Source organism: Mesoplodon bidens (genome assembly GCF_964165515.1).
Source record: "Mesoplodon bidens genome assembly, chromosome: 1".
Lineage (NCBI taxonomy): Eukaryota > Metazoa > Chordata > Mammalia > Artiodactyla > Ziphiidae > Mesoplodon > Mesoplodon bidens.
The window spans coordinates 228,169,264-228,188,288 of record NC_138176.1 but is presented as its reverse complement, the minus strand read 5'-3'; the positions used below and the strand labels follow the sequence as shown (position 1 = coordinate 228,188,288).

General features: G+C 35.8%; 1 protein-coding gene across 2 annotated transcripts in view; it reads right to left on the bottom strand.

The window, feature by feature from the left end:
- The window catches only part of MND1 (meiotic nuclear divisions 1), a 72,152-nt gene that overhangs the window by 9,492 nt on the left and 43,635 nt on the right, over positions 1-19,025 (bottom strand). For both annotated transcript variants that reach the window (XM_081224937.1, XM_081224938.1), the window contains exons 5-6: positions 11,022-11,096; positions 7,487-7,601 (exon numbers count right to left, since the gene is read on the bottom strand). In XM_081224937.1, the coding sequence (XP_081081063.1) occupies positions 7,487-7,601; positions 11,022-11,096 (190 nt within the window). The remainder of the gene's footprint in view (positions 1-7,486; positions 7,602-11,021; positions 11,097-19,025) is intronic.

Sequence of the window (19,025 nt, the reverse complement as noted above, 5' to 3'; positions counted from 1 at the left end):
ACCACTGCTCATAGTATTCCTTTATAGTCCTTTTTATATCTGTAAGGTCAACAATGATCCTTCTCTTTCATTCCTGATTTTAGTAATTTGAATCTTCCTTTTTTCCTGGTCAGTCTAGCCAAAGTTTGTCAATTTTGTTGATCTGCTTAAAGAACCAACTTTTGGTTTTATTGACTTTCTCTTGTTTTTCGATTCTCTAGCTCTTTTATTTCTGTTCTAGTCATTTTATTTCCTTTCTTATATCTGCTTTGGGTTTAGTTTGCTCTTCTTTTTCTAGTTTATTAAGATAGAAGGCTAGGTTTTTGTTTTGAGAGTTTTCTCTATTTTTTAACATAGGCATTAAAATATTAATAAATTTCCCACTGAGCAATGCCTTCATTGCACCCAAAAAGTTTCTGTATGTTTTCATTTTCACTATCTCATAGTATATCGTAATTTCCCTTGTGATTTTGTTTGAGCCATCCCTTTTGGGAGTGTGTTGATTAATTTCAACATATTTGTGAATTTCCCAAATTTCCTTCTGTAATTTATCTCATAACATTCCACTGTCATCAGAAAACATACTTTGTATTATCAATCCATTTAAATTTATTGGGACTTAAGCTTAACATGTGGTCTACCTTGAAAAATATTTCATGTGCACTTGAGAAGAATGTGTCCCCTGCTGTTGTTGAATGTTCTATAGAGATTTAGTTGGTTTGTAGCATTAAGTCTTCTAATTTCTTGCTTATGTTCCATCTTGCTATTCCATTCTTTATTGAAAATGGAGTATTTAAATTTTAAACTATTATTGTTGAATTGTCTATCCCTTCTTTTGGTTTTTGCTTATGTATTTTGGTTCTCTATTGTTAAGTGTATATATGTTTGTAATTGTCATATCTTCTTGAAGAGTTGATCCTTTTATCATTACAATTATAAACTGTACTTCTTTGTCTCTAGTAACAAGTTTTGTCTTAAAATCTATTTTCTCTGGTATTGGTTTAGCCACTCTAGGTTGCTTTTGGTTATTGTTTTCATGGAATATCTTTTTCCAGCTTTTACTTTTACTGTATTTGTGTCCTTGAGTCAAATGTGACTCTTCTGTAGATAGTATATAGTTTATGTGTTTTTAAAGTATTCTGCCAATCCCTGCCTTCTAATTGGAGAGTTTAATCCATTTACATTTAATACAATTACTGACAAAGTAGGATTTACATCTGCCATTTGCTATTTATTTTCTATAAGTCATATGAATTTTTGTTCCTCAATTCTTCCACAGTTGCTTCATTTTATGTTAAACAGATATTTTAGTGTATCAGTTTAATTCCCTTATTTCTTTTACCAAATATTTTGGGGATGTTTTCTTAGTGATTGGCCTGGGGATTACTATTAACATCTTAATTAGAATGAATACCAATAGTACACAAAAGTTTTGCTCCTATGTAGCTCCATTCCCCTCCCCACTTTTATACTGTTATAGTCACAAAATATATTTTATACATTGTGTGCCCAACAACATGTTTATCAGTATTGCTTTATGCAGCTGTAATTTAAATCAGATAGATAATAACAGATACAAACAAAACTACACTTATACTGTCCTTCAGGTTTACCTATGTAAATCTATTTCATCGCTTCATGTTGATCAAGTTACTGTCTAGTGTGCTTTCACTCCAATGAGAAGGACTTCCTTTTTTTTTTTTAAGGGCAGGTCTGCTAATGACAAACTCTTTCACTTATTTACCTCAGACTATCTTACTTTGCCCTTCATTTTTGAAGGAAAATACTTCTGTATATAGAATTCTTGGTTGACAGTTTTTTCTTGCAGCACTTTGAATATGTCATCTCAATGTCTCTGGCTTCTATGGCTTCTAATAAGAAAAAAGCTGTTAATCTGACTGAAGATCCCTTATATATAATGAGTTGCTTCTTTCTTATTGCTTTCAAGCTTCTTTTTATCTTCTGACAATTTGATTATGGTGAGCCTACGTGTGGATCTCTTTGAGGTTGCCCTAATTGGAGTTTATTAAGCTTTTTGGATGTGTAAATTAATGTTTTTCATCAAATTTGGGACATTTTCAGCCTTATTCTTTTGGCCCTTTCTCTCTCATCACTTTCTGGGACTACCATTGTGAGTATGTTGGCATTCCTGACGCCATACCACAGGTCTCTGAGACTCTGTTAATGTTTCTTCACTCTTTTTTTTTTTTTTTTTTTTTTTTTGCGCGGTACGCGGGCCTCTCACTGCTGTGGCCTCTCCCGTTGCGGAGCACAGGCTCCGGACGCGCAGGCTCAGCGGCCATGGCTCACGGGCCCAGCCACTCCGCGGCATGTGGGATCTTCCCGGACCGGGACACAAACCTGCGTCCCCTGCATCGGCAGGCGGACTCTCAACCACTGCGCCACCAGGGAAGCCCTCTTCACTCTTTTTGATTTCTGTTCCTCAGATTGGATTATCTCTATTGAACTATCTTCAAGTTACTGATTCTTTCTTCTGCCTGCTCAAATCTGCTGTTAACCCTTCCAGTGAATGTTTTACTTAATTACTATAGTTTTCAGCTCCAGAATTTTTATTTTGTGCCTTCTTAATAATTTCTACCTCTTCATTGATATTCTCTACAGTAAACCCCCTACATATGAAACTTCAAGTTGTGAACTTTCAAAGATGTGAACATGTGTTTGCATGTCCAATCAAGTAAGCTAGTTCACATATCTGGCGTACACTGTCACGTGCATGCATCCTCTACAAGTGGTTGTGCTTTTGTGTACTTTACTTACAGTACTATATAGAGTAAAATAGTACAGTATCTTTATTTCAAGCCAAGGATGCCCAGAAGCAAGCGTAAGAGCAGCAGTGATGTAGCTGGTACAGCTAAGAACTGCCAAGCGATAACAATGGAAACAATAGTGAAAATAATTGAGAGAGTGGAATGAGGCAAAATGATGGAATCGGAGGCCCAGAGAAAGGATGAAGAGAGACAAGAGGAAGAAGAAGTAACTGAAGAACTGTAGAGATTCATGACGCAGGATATGGCAAGGGGATTTTCTTTATTTGAGGAGGCACTGTTAGTTTTTGAGGCACAGGACCCGAATGTTAAAGCAGCCATTCAGAATCCAATCCAGTGCTACTGTGTCAACTATGATGAGAAAAAAAGAGCTATGACCCAGACATCACTGGATCGCTTTTTCAAGAGGGTAGACAGAATTGAATCCAGCAAGGAACCAGAAACTGTGCCATCAACTTCAGGCGTGAGTGAAATGGCAGCTTGCCCTCCGTCTCGTATTGCTGACGATCCTTCAGCTCTACCAGCTCCCTCCTCCTCTCTCCCTCATCCAGTAACTCTTCTTGCCTGTTCACTCGATGCCAGCCCCTGTATGCCAGCTGTTGTACTGTACTACTGAACTTTTCAAGTACTGTAAGATTAAAAATGTTTTATTTTTTGTGTTTGTTTTTTATGTATTATTTGTGTGAAAAGTATTATAAACCTATTACAGTATAGTACGTTATAGCTGATAGTGTTAGTTGGGTACCCAGGCTAACTTTGTTGGACTTAGACCAAACTGGATTTACGAACATGCTCTCAGAACAGAACTTGTTCGTATGTAGGGGACTTACTGTATTTGGTGAGATATCATTCTCAGACTTTCCTTTAGCTCCTTAGACATATTTTTCTTTAGCTCTTTTAACATATTTAAAATAGCTGATTTAAAGTCCAAAATCATGCATGAGCCATATTTTCTTGTTTCTTTTCATGTCTTGCAATTTTTTGTTGAAAACTGGACATTTAAACTAATATAATGTTGCAACTCTGGAAATGAGATTCTTCCCATCTTCCCAGGGTTGCTGTTGCTGCTACCTGTAGTTATTGATAATTTAGTGATTTCTCTGAACTAATTCTGTAAAGTCTATATTCTTTGTTATGTGTGGCTACTGAAGCCTCTAGTCAGTTTGCTTACTGATCAGCCAATGACTGAACAGAAGTTTCCTTAAACACCTGGACTAAATCTTCAAGTCTTTGCTGAGAGTCTGTGTGTGTGTGCTGGGGCAGGTTTCAACAATACTCAGGCAATTTACAACTCTGCTTTAGCCTCCACTTCTGTACAGAGTGTCAAGGTCAGCGAGCAGTGGGAGATTAGGACCATCTCAGGTCTTTTCTGAGAATGTGCACAGCCCAAGGTGTGCATGTGGCATTCTAGATTTCCAGGAATATACTGATTTCAAGGTACCTATGAATATCTCTTTTGGCCTCTCCTTTTAAACTTTTTGGTTAGTCTACTCTTTTCCTTAACTGCTATTTATCACCCAAGACAGCTATGAAGTTAAAACTCTTGCCTGTAATTGTTTTAGACAAATACTCCCCAGGAAGGCGCTGTTAGTGATGGCATACTCCAAGTCAGGTCAAAAAAAAAAACCAATCCTTCCTATTGGTGGCTTTTAGGGAAGCACCAGAGACGCCAAATAATGACAATTCTTTGGAGTGAGGGTCTTAAAGAGCTCCAGGTCCATTCTATTCCCTTGATACCAAGAAGGCAGGGCCATTATTTTTCAAGATTATTGTTGAGCTGGAGAGTAGGAGAGGAGAATAGGGCAAGTTAAACACCACAAAGCTTGCTCTTCATGCAGAGATCAGGCCATTTTTCTTGAACAGACAATTCTTCATTCAGTTTCTAAAATTCTGGAAAAGTTGTAACAATGGAATGGAAGTATACATTTTCAAAGGTCCTCACTCCACCATTTTCATTGTCATCTGGGCACTTATTTCTAAGAAAATCTCTTAAATACTTCTAAGATTTACTTTCCAAACCCTTTATTGTGAGAATTCAGTTTTTACTACAACTTATTTTATCTGTTCTCACTTAAATAATGTTCAGAGTAGCTAAAATAAAAATTTATTATTGCTTTTACTTCTCATTTCTTGGATATTTGCAACTAATCTTGTTAATACTTGTTTAGTGATATCAATAATTCAATTGACATGATGAAATATAAATATTTCCTGCAGGAATTATTGAGAAATAAGAGATAATACATAGCTCTATCTACATGAACATAAGGGTTACAGCTATTATCAGCAGAAAACTTGTTTCAAAATAAGCGATGACGGACTTAGAGATAAGCCTGATTATTATAATTTGGGTACTATAGCCATGTTATTAAGAACCGAATCCTATTAAATTTGTGAAACTCATAATCCTTTAATCTAGTATAATCTGTTCTGCAATAACACATGGCCAAATCCTATGAAGCCCATCATTATCAAAAAGCACATTTTAATAAAAACAATAATCTTGGGGGGAACCTTCAAGATGGCAACGAGTAAGACGTGGAGATCACCTTCCTCCCCACAAATACATCAAAAATACATCTACACGTGAAACAACTCCTACAGAACACCTACTGAATGCTGGCAGAAGATCTCAGACTTCCCAAAAGGCAAGAAATTTAAGGGTAAAGATGGAGACCAGAATTCAGGCAACCAGTATAAAATTATAGTTGCAACTTCTATCTCAACTATGCTATTCTACTCTCCAGAAAACACACCATCCTTAACATACTTGAAACGTCTTCCTTCAAGTTTTATTACCTTTCTAAGAGGTGATGCACTTGCCAAAATTGCCGCATGATTCAGAGGTACAAGGGATATCAACATCTGAAGTTACATGCTTGAAATGAGTTTTCCCACTTCATGAATTAGTCTGGCATAATTCTCTACTCTTAGTGATTTTCAGTACCTCAAGATGATCCACTGGCTTACGATCACAATCAGTATATTTCAGAATAGTTTTGTAAGTCTAAATAAGAGGTTTTAGTCATTTCTGTGTGGACAGAAATCATCAAATTGTGAAAAGGACTAACAATGAGAGGTCACAAGTGGAGGTGGTATCAGTCAGGGTCATCTGCCCAGGGAAAGAGCTGTGGCAATACAATGGGGACCACAAAGTGAAAAAGCAGAAGCCTTCACTGGGTATGGCTAAGAGCTATGGGTCCCTAGACAGAAAAGGGAATGAGGCGGGTAAGCAAAGAGTTGGTACTTCAAGAAAAAAGTCCAAGAATTGCACAAAACTAAAATCAGGAAGGAAGGTAGAACCAAGTAAAAGTGATAAATGAAGGATCACATTTGGTTACTGTGAAAACAGAATTTCCATGATCAACTGCTAGAGGGCATAGCTATGCTGATCCGGAAAATAAACCACCTGAAGGTATTAAAAATCTGGGTAAGAAAACTGTTTCTAAAATGCTCTTTCACAAGAAAATGCTCTAGATAGGATACACACCATTTGATGTCCTCTTTAACAAGCAGTCTGTGTCTCCTTTTAAAGGTGAATCATGAGCAGCCCTCACTTCCTAGTAGTGAACTCCTAACTTGTCTCCTGCTGCTTTTATGTGCTTGTGTTCACTGAAGGTCATTTGATATTAGTTAAAACTTTAAAACAGATTAAAGTGCTTAATTTTGTAGCACATTCAGTTAGTACTTTCTTCTGCAGGAAGATGATAAATGAAATGAATCCATGGGCAGCACAAAAGAGCTCACATGTCTCCCCAAGTACTTAATTCACAGACAATGACTGGCTCAGAGGGTTCTTCTGCCTCCACTTTGCTTTGAAAATCACCCTGGGTAATCAGCTGAACCAGGGCTACTACATATTATCTAGGCCGTGCATGGACTACACGTACTTGCATGGCATCTCCTGGAGTTGTGCAAAGCGGAACCTGTCTCTAAAATTAAGTTTAACTTTAGATTATACTAACTGAACTGCTTAAATTTTTTTGTAATTGTAAAGAATACCATCAAAGTTAATTGTAACCAAACTGGTCTCAGGTTAATTTAAAAATACCAAATATTTTCAATCTCTCTCAAAGTCTTCAATCCCATACTATAATATCAGTTTTTCTAGATGTTTCACTTGATAAAGTTTCCTAAATGAAAAGACGGGCTAAAACAGAAGAATACGAGGAAAGTTATGCATACTTTTCTAAGCAATTAAATGCAGTATCTTTCATTTCCTCAAATATTCAAAATTCTATCTTTACATAAATGTAAAAAATATACTGAAAATGAAGCTTTGGGGACTCTGTTTTAAAAGTAAGGAAAAACATCATTGGAATATTTAAAAAGCAAGTCAACACACAGACTACTTTTCTGCAACTTGTAAACTCGTATTTTTTGGTATTACTTTTCCTAGAAGATAATGGTGGATTTCTTTCCGGAGTCAAGGTACTTGAGGCCAACTTGTTCTCTGACTTCTCGGTTTCCTAAGCCGATATTTTATGTCTTTATCCTGCTACCCCACCGACCGTCCTTAGTCTGGAAATGCTCATAATTTCAAAGTTGTCACTGTTCAGTGCTTTAACATTAAGGCTCCTTAATGCAAATATTAATGCAATATTAGTATTATTAAGGGCTTTATTTTCTCATATACGTGGAGAATGGTTACCAGGCAACCAGAAGTATAAAGTATCTTTGTTAGCAAAGTTAAAAACCCTCAAGGTGTAATACAAACTTACGTATTTCTTCCACAACTTGCGGGTCACATTCTTTGTATTTTTCTACTTCGGCCTTTAGCTGTTCCCTTTGGTCTCGAAGTGAAGAAAGCTCTTTTGCTAGCAAGGTTCGCTCTTCCTGTATTCAAAATAACATTATGTACAATTAAGACAAACAAAATGCCATAAGTTTATACATTTTATAAACATTTGATTTTCTCATAACTGATACGCATTAGGTTTTGATGATATTATATATACATATACATATATATTTATAGTATAAGAACGAACTCAATTCTCATTTTTCTCTGCAATCTCAATTATCTTATATATATGTTAACTGAATGGAAATTAATATGTAGAATGGAATGCTCATAAATAGATGAGAGGTTACCAACTATGTCTGAACTCAAAAGAGGACTGTCATCACATTAGGAAAAAAATTATACCACTTCTTGGGTAGTTTCGCAAGATTGTATCTATATATATGTAAGTAATATTTTATGGCAACATCAATCATTATAAAATTTTCCTCGAAAGTGTTCTAGATAATTTTCCAGACTTCAAGGATGATTAACCTTTAAAAATATCACAAATAACAGAACTGTAGCTTGTGACCTCCCATCACTTTCCTTTAAAGGTAAACCAGAATAAAGCTTTTACACAAAATGATCCAATAAACACCATTTGAAATTTCTAGCCACAGTTTTCACTAACAGGTAGAAGTAATAGTGCTATCGGTATTCAGTTCATATGTGTGAAAAATAAGTCCAAATAAAAACCAAATACTGGAAAAGGTTACGGTACAGAATTACAGGAAAAGTCTGAGGCAAAACCAAATAAGAGTTCAAACTGCCTGATGGGACTTGTTTAAGGTTCCTTGCTAGCTTGTATTTTTGTACTTGTATTTTTCTACTTTTGCCTTAAGCTATTCTTCTTGGTTCCAAGTGAAGAAAGCTACTTTTGCTAGCAGTTATATAACAGAATGCATGTACAGACCTCCGAAGTAGCAGAGTCCAACAGAACTGTGCAATGATAGAAATGTTCTAGATTAGTGTTCTCCAATGCAGGGAACTACATAGGGATACTACATAGAGATACTGAGTACATGAAATGTGACTGTTACTGAGAAACTGAATTTAATCGTATTTACTTTTAATTCAAATGTAAATTGTTACATATGATTAGTGTATACCACATTAGCATAGCATAGGAGAGATTTAAAAATAACTGCAATATAAGATGATCATTATTTGCTATTAACACCCAAATTATACATACTCCACAGTGAAAAACAAGAGGAGAAAAAGCTAATGAAGACAGAAGAAGCAGGGTGGTGACTATCTGTGTGAATTCAATGACAGCTCTCCAGATACCCTGAGTTGGGAGCCTGGTTATTAGCACCAAGACCTTTGCCAAATTACTTAACCTTTTCTTGCTTTCAGTTCCTCAAATGCAAAAATGCACATAGTAATAGTAGCTACCTCCTTAGACTGTTGGCAGGATTCAATATAGAAAATGTGTTTGGAACAGTACCTGCCTGGCTCATAGTAAGCAGAATATATATGTTAGCTATTACTTTTTCTTCATTACCATCATCAGCAGTATCATCATCACCATGAATAATATCTAGTAGATAGAAAAAGCTTTCAGATATTTCTGAAAACTTGTGACTAGTGAACTCAGGATGAACACAAGAGTTCATCTTTCTCAGGAGTCTTTCTGAACTACTATAATCTGATAGCTGTAGGTACCAACTGCGTTTGCTAGTGGGTTTTTTTTTTCCTAGTTTCAGTGGTTACAGTGGACTGGGCAACCTTCAGCAGACTGGCTGACTACTTTGGGGCATGAACATGTCACCATTAGTTGAAGGTGCTTCTACAAGTTATTGCCAAATCAAAGGAAAAAAACAGGATCAGATAAAGAGGTGGTAATTGCTGTCAACTGAAGAAGAAATAGAACCGTTTCAGGTTACGCCCAGAACTTACCTTCCCTTAAATATTCTTCAGCAATTACCATTCTCCAATTCCTATCTGTCACTGTCCTGACTATTCACATGAAAGAATGTATGTAAAATAACTCTGAAAAGCATAAAGCCATGTAAACCTGTGATGTATTCTTTTCTATTGGGTTGGCCAAAAAGTTTGTTTGGGTTTTTCTGTAAGATGTTACGGAAAAACCCAAACGAACTTTTTGGCCAACCCAATACAATGTGACAAGTTTTTTTTTTTTTTTTTTTAATTAATTAATTAATTTATTTATTTTTGGCTGTGTCATGTCTTTGCTTCTGTGCAAGGGGCTTTCCCTAGTTGCAGCGAGCAGGAGCCACTCTTCATAGTGATGTGCGGGCTTCTCACTGTCACGGCCTCTCTTGTTGTGGAGCATAGGCTCCAGATGCACAGGCTCAGTAGTTGTGGTGAACGGGCCCAGTCGCTCTGTGGCATGTGGGATCTTCCCAGACCAGGGCTCGAACCCACGTCCCCTGCATTGGCAGGCAGACTCCCAACCACTGCGCCACCAGGGAAGCCCTGTGACAAGTTTTTGAGTCTCTTTCACAAGTGGTACAAATAGAGGTTGAGATGAAATGCTTAGAGGTTCATGTTGATCTTCAACATTTTTTCAAGTCATAAGTCCATACCTGAGATAATGATAAAACTAAAAAGTAAAGTGAATTTTTAAAAACCCCTAACATTTTAAAAAATAAAATAGTAGGTCAAAATTCATGTAAATAATTTAGAAATATTACAAGGCCATGAAGACACTGTATTGATAGTTTTCTTTCTTTCTTTAAATTTATCTATCTATCTATCTATCTATGGCTGCATTGGGTCTTCGTTGCTGTGCCTGGGCTTCCTCTAGTTCCCGCGAGTGGAGGCTAATCTTCATTGCGGTGCTCTCATTGCGGTGGCTTCTCTTGTTGCAGAGCACGGGCTCTAGGCATGCGGGTTTCAGTAGTCGTGGTGCGCAGGCTCAGTAGTTGTGGCTCTGGGGCTCTAGAACTCAGGCTCAGTAGTTGTGGCACATGGACTTAGCTGCTCCGTGGCATGGGGAAGAGCATTGGCAGGCGGATTCTTAACCACTGCACCACCAGGGAAGTCCGATAGTTTTCAATTTATTCAGTGCCAAGACTCTTAAAAAGCTGACTCTTAAAAATTTACATAAACATTTATATAAGGCTTACTTTGTGCCAGGCTCTCTTCTAAGTGCTTTGCAAATATTAGCTAGTTTAATCACACAATAACCCCGGGACATAGATTTTATTATTCCCCATTTTACAACTGAGAAAACCGAGAAGAAAGAGTTTAGGAGACTTTCAAACCCAGGCAGTCTGGCTCCAGGGTTTATGCTTCTATGCTACACTGCTATACACAATTTAATACAATAATAATAAATCTAGATTCACAATTAGGGAATCCTACCAGGTCAAATGTTCACAGCCTTTGCTGTGACTCACTTCTTTTCTAGTGGGAACAGCATCCTCCTCACAGGAAGCTCGATGCTTTTATTCTTCTATTTAGAATTGACATTATTAAAGAATCTACAGATACAAACTTACCGTTTCATGTCGGCCAATTTTAGCTTTCTCGATGCTTTTCTGCAGGTTTGCGTGCTTTTGGTTTCCCTCAGATAACTAGAAAATTGAAACAAATAAAATGGTTTGCTAAGATAAACTTGCTTAACATAAAGTTTATGAATCAAGAAGACAAAATGAGATTTGTCTTCAGCCCAAGTCAGTATAACAAAAATGTCAAAGACTACGTTGGGAACTAAGTTCTCTAATTTGAAGAAAACCAAGTACCATGAATCATTAGGGCAGACTGAAAAAAAAAAGTTTAAAATATTTCTTTTTATACTATACAAAAAAATGTACAATATGCTTTCAATCTTTTCTACAGTCTTGATTTATTAGGTTCCCCGCCCCCAACACAAATAACTTGAGGTATATTATTTAGTTAAAAACTTAACTTGAAAGTTAAAAAAAAATCTGTTTTATATAAATTCTCTCTTCACATTTCATTTCACTTCTGACGAAAGTCTTGTTTGAAACACTCTATACTGTTTCTTATAGGCTGGTAGTACTGTGACCTGTTTCACTAACATAGAATAAAAAATGAACACATCACTGTATACTAAGTTCTTAGAGAAGAAAAAATCTATTAGATTGTTGCCAATTTTAGGCATGTTTTACATACGTTAAAAGTGAGCAGTTTAAGCATTTTATGAAGCTTAGAAAGTAGTAAGTTATATTGTAAAAGGATTAAATAATACGAGCCTAAAGAGACCTTAGATACAGAATATTCATTAGCATGTGGTTGGGCCCACACCAAAAAGGACTGGTTAACTTCAGAACATTGCCTCCCCATCTCAATTTTATTAATCTCACCTGGGCCCAAGATTAAATAAATAATCACAGGAAATTCTCAATACTAAATTCTCCATCACATTTTTTGCTACATAAACTAGTTAGAAATTTTAGACTCATTTGATTGGGTAAGGGCTTTTTAAAAATATATTCCACTCCTCACTCACTCTTGAGTTATGAACATTTGGGAAATAATTAACGAACGGATGAGTAATTTCCTTTGGCTGATTCTAAGAAACTGACGTTTCACCATATGACCTTGTTATATGTAGAGGGTGAATTAAATTTAGATACCCTTTTTTTCTTAAAAATCACAAACAGTAACTTCAAAAAGTTTGTAGCTTTACCCTGACTTTGGGAAATGTTCCACTTCTCAATATGCACAAAGGGAACATTGTCAGTTTTCCTTTAATGGCTCTCTAGTCCCTGATTCTAATCCATAGCATGAACAAGATCCATCTATGATGCCAAGAAGACACCACCACCAAACCAGTTATACCTCTTCTTGAGAGTAATTATCTTCCTAAGTTAAAAAAACAAAAATCTGCTGTAGAGTTAAGAGCCAAAATAAGCTTTAAAGCCCTAAATTTAGCAAAGAGATCTTGTTCTTTAAAACAAGGGTTCTCACTTATAAAATAACACTCTGTTTAAAAGGTTAATATTCTACCCTGAATGACCCACCTGAAGTAATTAATAAATGCATGTAACATCTGAATTCAGGAGTAGAGAATTTTCCAATGAAAAAATACACACATACATTAGCATAACACTTTTCCATTACAAATGTTTTTAAAATAAACAAGTAGGCAGATGTTACCCAAAAAATGAAGAACTATGTAAAAATTAGCCAATAATTAATGGACATATATCTTAATTCTATTAATGAAGTGTCTTCCAGGTATTGTATGTCTGCTTGTAATTATTTACAACTTAAAAGCATTTGAAAGAGAGCTAATTCAGGAATTCCTTAACTCTGAAGATAACCTTATGTATTTTAAATGTGATTTCATGACTCTCATTTTAAGTATCTTGGTAATGGAGGGAGGCACAATCTAAATGAAATTATCAAATGAGAAGCTTCTGCTAGTTATCCTAAGTACTGAAACAATTTGCTTCAACTCAATAGTGAAGGCTTCTTGGCTCTGTTTAGTTCTTAAAACCTCAACTACTGGAAACAATGAAAGCAACTCTTCTGAGGCAGCCCATGCTACCAGTTTTTCATCTACATATCGCTTAGAAGCAATACTGCTATAGTTCCTAACACATACCTTGGAATTAAACCAAATCCAGCCCTCAAGTGATTAAGAGCTGAGATTTTCAGCCACTCTATAGGTATTATCTAAACCACAAGTTCTAAACTTTAGCACACATCAGAATCACCTGAACAGCTTGTTAAAACACAGGTTGCTGGGCTCCACCTCCCAGGTTTTGAACAGTAGAGGTCTGAGATAGAGCCTAATAATTTGCATTTCTAACATGCTTCTGGTTAGGGGCACCACACTTTTGAGAACTACTGGACTACACAAAAACCTGTTTTCTTGCAGTAACAAACCCAACTAAAACACACAAGATATTAATATATGGGAGAATATTACCTAGTTCATCAGCAAAAATGAATTATTGCTAAATACTGTAGTCTGAACTAGAAACAAAATATCTCAATATTTCTGTCACTGAAAGAAATACAAAAGTTCACATTTACAAAAATAGAAAAAGAAGTAATACTCTATAGTTAAGAAAAGTATTCACCACAGGATTCCTTTAAAGAGCAAACTCTCTTGACACATTTCTATAACATAAAACAAGAGCCAACTACATATTAACACTGTAACAAATCCATTTCCAACTTTCACTAAACAAATAATAATTTTTAAAACCAAGTAACTCAGAAAAAACAGCAGCAGCAACAACAACAAAAATGTCTTGTAATTAGTAAGAACAGGAATTCGTCTTTAGACTTGAGGAAGGATCTGACACAATGCTTCTCTTTAATGCATTCCAGACCACCTATACAGATACTCAGGGTTCAGAAACATAATGCCAATGTTTTCTAAAGAGCTGCCTGGAGGAACTGCCTATTCAGAAGAGAAACAGGAAGATTGATTCAAGCTGGCTGCACTGGAATTCTGATTTGCTCCTTTTCAGAAATAAAACAAATTTCAAAGCATTATGAAAAAAATATAGAGTTTTCATAGGTGGGAAAGAATGTCAAGGAACAGAGGATGGGGAAAAGAGGTAATAGCAAGAGAAACCGAAACAGTCTACTGCTTTATCAAAACCCATGTACGGTATGTTATGGAAAAAAAAGGTTCTATGTCTTGTTTTTCCTTAAAAAAAAAAAAAAAAGCAAGGCAGTATAATTTAAGATTTCATATGTTTAAAAACTCTTATTAGTGTATCTACAATTTTAAAATTTATTTTTTAAGGCAATATTCCATTTAGGAATCAATCATAAGGAAACAATGAACACTATAAAGATATATTTATATATAAAGATGGGAGCTATATAATTGTCTTAACAATAGAGAAATGTTAAATCATTATTTCATAGTATGGATGTGTCACAATTATGTAGCCAAAGGAAACGTTTTAAAAGAAATTTTAATGACACAGATACAGAACAGAGTTTTTAAAAAGCTGGAAACAAAAATGTCAATACATTTGAGAGCCTATCTATCACCAAAAAAACTCAAACCCCCCAAAAAACTGCAAGAAAGTGCACAAAACTTAACAAATGGTTACCTCTGTATTGTAGAACATACTTATAAATTTTCTATATTATGAGCATAGATAACTACTATTTAAAAAATCCTTTTCCGGGCTTCCCTGGTGGCACAGTGGTTGAGAGTCCGCCTGCTGATGCAGAGGACGCGGGTTCGTGCCCTGGTCCGGGAGGATCCCACGTGCCGCGGAGCGGCTGGGCCTGTGAGCCATGGCCGCTGGGCCTGCGCGTCCGGAGCCTGTGCTCCGCAGTGGGAGAGGCCACAACGGTGAGAGGCCCCTGTACTGCACAAAAAAAAAAAAAAAAAAAAAAAAAAATCCTTTTCCTGGGAAAGGGGGTGGTGGAGGAAAGGAATAGGTGAGGGAGATTAAGAGGTAAAAATTTCCAACTGCAGAATAAATGAGTCATGGGTATGAAATGTACAGCGTGGGGAATATAGTCAATAATTATGTAATATCTTTGTACGGTGATGTATCACAACTAGAGTTATCATGGTGATCAGTTTGAAATGTACAGAAAAACAGAATCATTATGTTGTGTAATAGGAGCTAACAAAGTATAGTAACTTACGGAAAAAGAGATCAAATTTGTGGTTACCAGAGACAGGGGTTGGGGGGATTGGATGAGGGCAGTCACAAGGTACAAACTTACAGATATAAGATAAATAAGTACTAGGGATGTAATGTATTACATGATAAACATAATTAACACTGCTATATGTTATATATGAAAGTTAAGACAGTAAATCCTAGTTATGACAAGAAAAAAATTTTTTTTTCTATTTCTTTCATTTTTTATCTATATGAGATGATGGGTGTTCCCTAAACTTACTGTGGTAATCAAGGCATGATGTATGTAAATCAAATCATGCTGTACACCTTAAATTTATACAGTGCTGTATGTCAATTATATCTCAATAAAACTTGAAGAAAAAATTATTTTCCCATTATAAGCAATATATGAATATATTTTCAAGAGATTAAAATGAGTACATTTTTGTTTTAAAAGACTCAAACAATGCAGAAGTATTTAAAGAAATTCCCCTTTGCTCTCCACCTCTGCACCATCACCACTACCCCCCTCCTAGGGAGGGACCCCTATAAAGTCTAGGGGGCATCCTTCTTGTCCCAATTCCTTTGCTTCATATACTGATATGATCAATGTGGAGAACATGTCAAAACACACATGGAATTATCCTTTATGTTTCATGTCAACATATTTTCTAAGGTCTACTTCATTTTCTAAAAAATAGATTTTATTTTTTAGAGCAGTTTTAGGTTCACAGCAAAATTGAGTGGAAGTTAGAGAGAGCTCCCATATAACCCTTGCCTCCACATACACACAGGCTCCCCCAATCATAATTCCCCAGAGTGGTACATTTGTTACAACTGATGAACCTATACTGACATATCGCTATCACCCAAAGTCCATAGTTTTCATTAGGGTTCACCCTCGGGGTTGTACATTCAATGGGTTGTAACAAATGTATAATGACATGTATTCATCATTACGGTATCATAGAATATTTTCACTGCCCTGAACATCTTCTGTGCCCTGCCTATTAATGCCTGTCTCCCCCCAACCTCTGGCAACCACTATCTATATAGTTTTGCCTTTCTAGAATGTCATGTAGTTGGAATAAGACATTACGTAACCTTTTCAGATTGGCTTCTTTCATTTAGTAATATGCATTTAAGGTTCCTCCATGTCTTTTCATGGCTTGATAGCTTATTTCTTTTAATCATTGAATGATATTCCATTGTCTGAACGTACTACAGTTTTTTTATGCATTTACCTACTGAAGGACATCTTGGTTGCTTCCAAGTTTTGGCGATCATGAATAAAACTGTTATAAACATTCGTATGCACATGTTTTCCACCCATCTGGGTAAATCTCAAGGAATGCAATTGGCTTCTCTGTACTGCTACACTTATCTGTCTATTCTTACACAACTAGCAAGTTTTAATTACTGTAGCATTATATTTTGATATCTGATAGGGAAAATCCTACCCCATTGTTCTTCCTTTTTAAATACTTCCTTGGTCTTTCTTGTAGTTTCTCTACTACATGAACTTGAGAATTATCCATAAAAATCTAGTGGGATTTTGGTTAGCATAACATATAAATGACATAAATTGATGTTTTTATAGTTGAGTTTACTCATTCATGAATATGTTGCTCCATTTACTTAAGAGTTCTTTCATGTCCTTCAGTAGAGTTTTGCAATTTTCTTCATGTTTGCCTTGCCCATTTCTTGTTAGGGTTTAATACTGGTTTTGGTGCTGAGGGATAGGCGACCACCCCAGGCCTAAGCCTATCATTGTATGAATGCTCTTCTTCACAGTGGTTGATTTCAAGTGTTGAATCAGGATAAGATCAAAGTCTTTTGTTCAATGGTTGTGGGAAACAACTTTCTCCTGCCCTCTGGATTGTAAACTGTATAGCTACAGGGAAGCAAACAAACCAAATTACTGCTGGCAGCCATCTTAGAACCATGAAGAAAGCCAACTTGAGGACAAAGGCATTACACAAAAGGCAAAACCAAGAGAAACAGAGTCAGAATCTTGATTAAAGTATGCCTGAAGCATGCTCTACTTTTGAAATATTTTAATTTAAATGAGCCATTAAATCAATCTCACCTTTATCATTCATACCAAGTAAACTCGGTTTTTCTACCTTTACCACAGTAAACACTGTAACTGTTACAATGGATAAAGCTTTAACAATAGTCTATTTCATACAGTGCTGGCCAGCTATGAAAGCTGTGAAATATTTTGGAAGACATCAAATTTAAAAGATTCTTATTCCTCTATATTGGGTTATAGAACTAAGTCTCCAAGAATAGGAATGAGTAAAGTAATATATACCAGAAGGCTCTTCATTCAATAAACATTTATGAAGTGCTCACTATACACACAGTTACAATACTATTGGCTCAAACCTTTTCACTAAATAAATATAGTAACAAATAACTCAAGACATGTATGAGCACTGAATGTCTGTTGAGTATTTTTGAAATATTTTCCTTATGCTACAAGACAATGCTCATTAAAAGATAACACTCCATGAAGCTAGTAAAAATATAGCATATTAATATTCCATTTAACCAGGAGATCAAATTTCCAGCAATCCAGCCCTGTGGAACACACTTAAGAACCTGAGAAAAGTATATACGGAATCCTAAATAATGGACACAGGAAAAACATGGGAATCCCATCAGGAAAGCAACATAAAGGAAAAGTGAAGCCACTCAGTAAGTGCACACTTGAGGAGAATTCAAACACCCACACATAATAACTGCTGAAGATGAGATCATGGTAATCAAACATTACAGTGTAAAGAAACAAACTGTTAGAGCAGTGCACAACAAACAAGAGATTAGCATTCCTTCAACTAGAAATATCAGGAACATGTTCAATAAGGTTAAAGTGATAAAAGGAGAAACAGAAAGCTAAAGAAATTACAAGAAGAAAAAAGCAAGATTTGAAAATCAACTATCTGAAAATGAACTATTGTAGATGAACTATTTTTAATTTCTAGGAAGCAGTAAAAAATATTAAGAAGTAGTTAAGAGATACAGAAGATATAAAAAGAAGCTCCAACAGAAGCCTTCTGGTATGGTGAGAATGAAGTTAGAAGTTGTGACTTTAGTCAAAGCCTTATGCAGAATCCAATTAGAAGTCATTCAGATATTTTGAAAGCCAAAGCCATGCAAAATCCAAATGATACTGGGAGGGAAGTTAGATACAAAGTTATGGAGGAACATAGACTCGTCAGACATGAGAACTGGGTTCTAATATGACAAACTCAGAAATGAGGGCTAAGTAGTAGGGGCTACGAATTGTCTGCCAACTTCCATTTTTTCTTAGTAATAGGACCTCAAACAATAGTGAAAATAAAGAGGAATTACTATCTTTCAGTGCTGTGGGCAAGAATATGTCCTAGATAGGGAGTCTGTTAAGAAATCCATCTGAGAAGAAAACCCAAAATCCACTTGGTGGAAGGGCAACCCTAAAATTATTTGGAATGACAGAATTGTTTAACAAGTAAACTTTTTTAAATCAAGGGGAGATTTAAAATTAATTATAAAGATGAACAGATCTGTATTATTAATATCTTTGTGTTAAGAAATAACCTATACATATTTTGCATTGTACTCATAGGGTAAAACCATAGAAGCAACTTAATTCCTCCCCCCACATCTGCCATTTTAGAAACAGCTCAGTGAGGGAAGTACTTCCTCTGCCACTAAATGAAGAGTTGGGAGTCCCATGACGTTTTTCATCACTCTAAATCAAGATCTACAATTATTTTAAGTTGCCAAACAAAGCCTTAATTCAGAAATTAGAATGTCTAACATAATAACCAATACTTCAAATCTTGATTTAAAGGTAAGACTTCTCTCCTTTTCAGCAACTGCTGGCTGCCGGTGGGTTTTGCTGGAAAGGGTGCATCGTCCTTTTCTCTTTCCTGG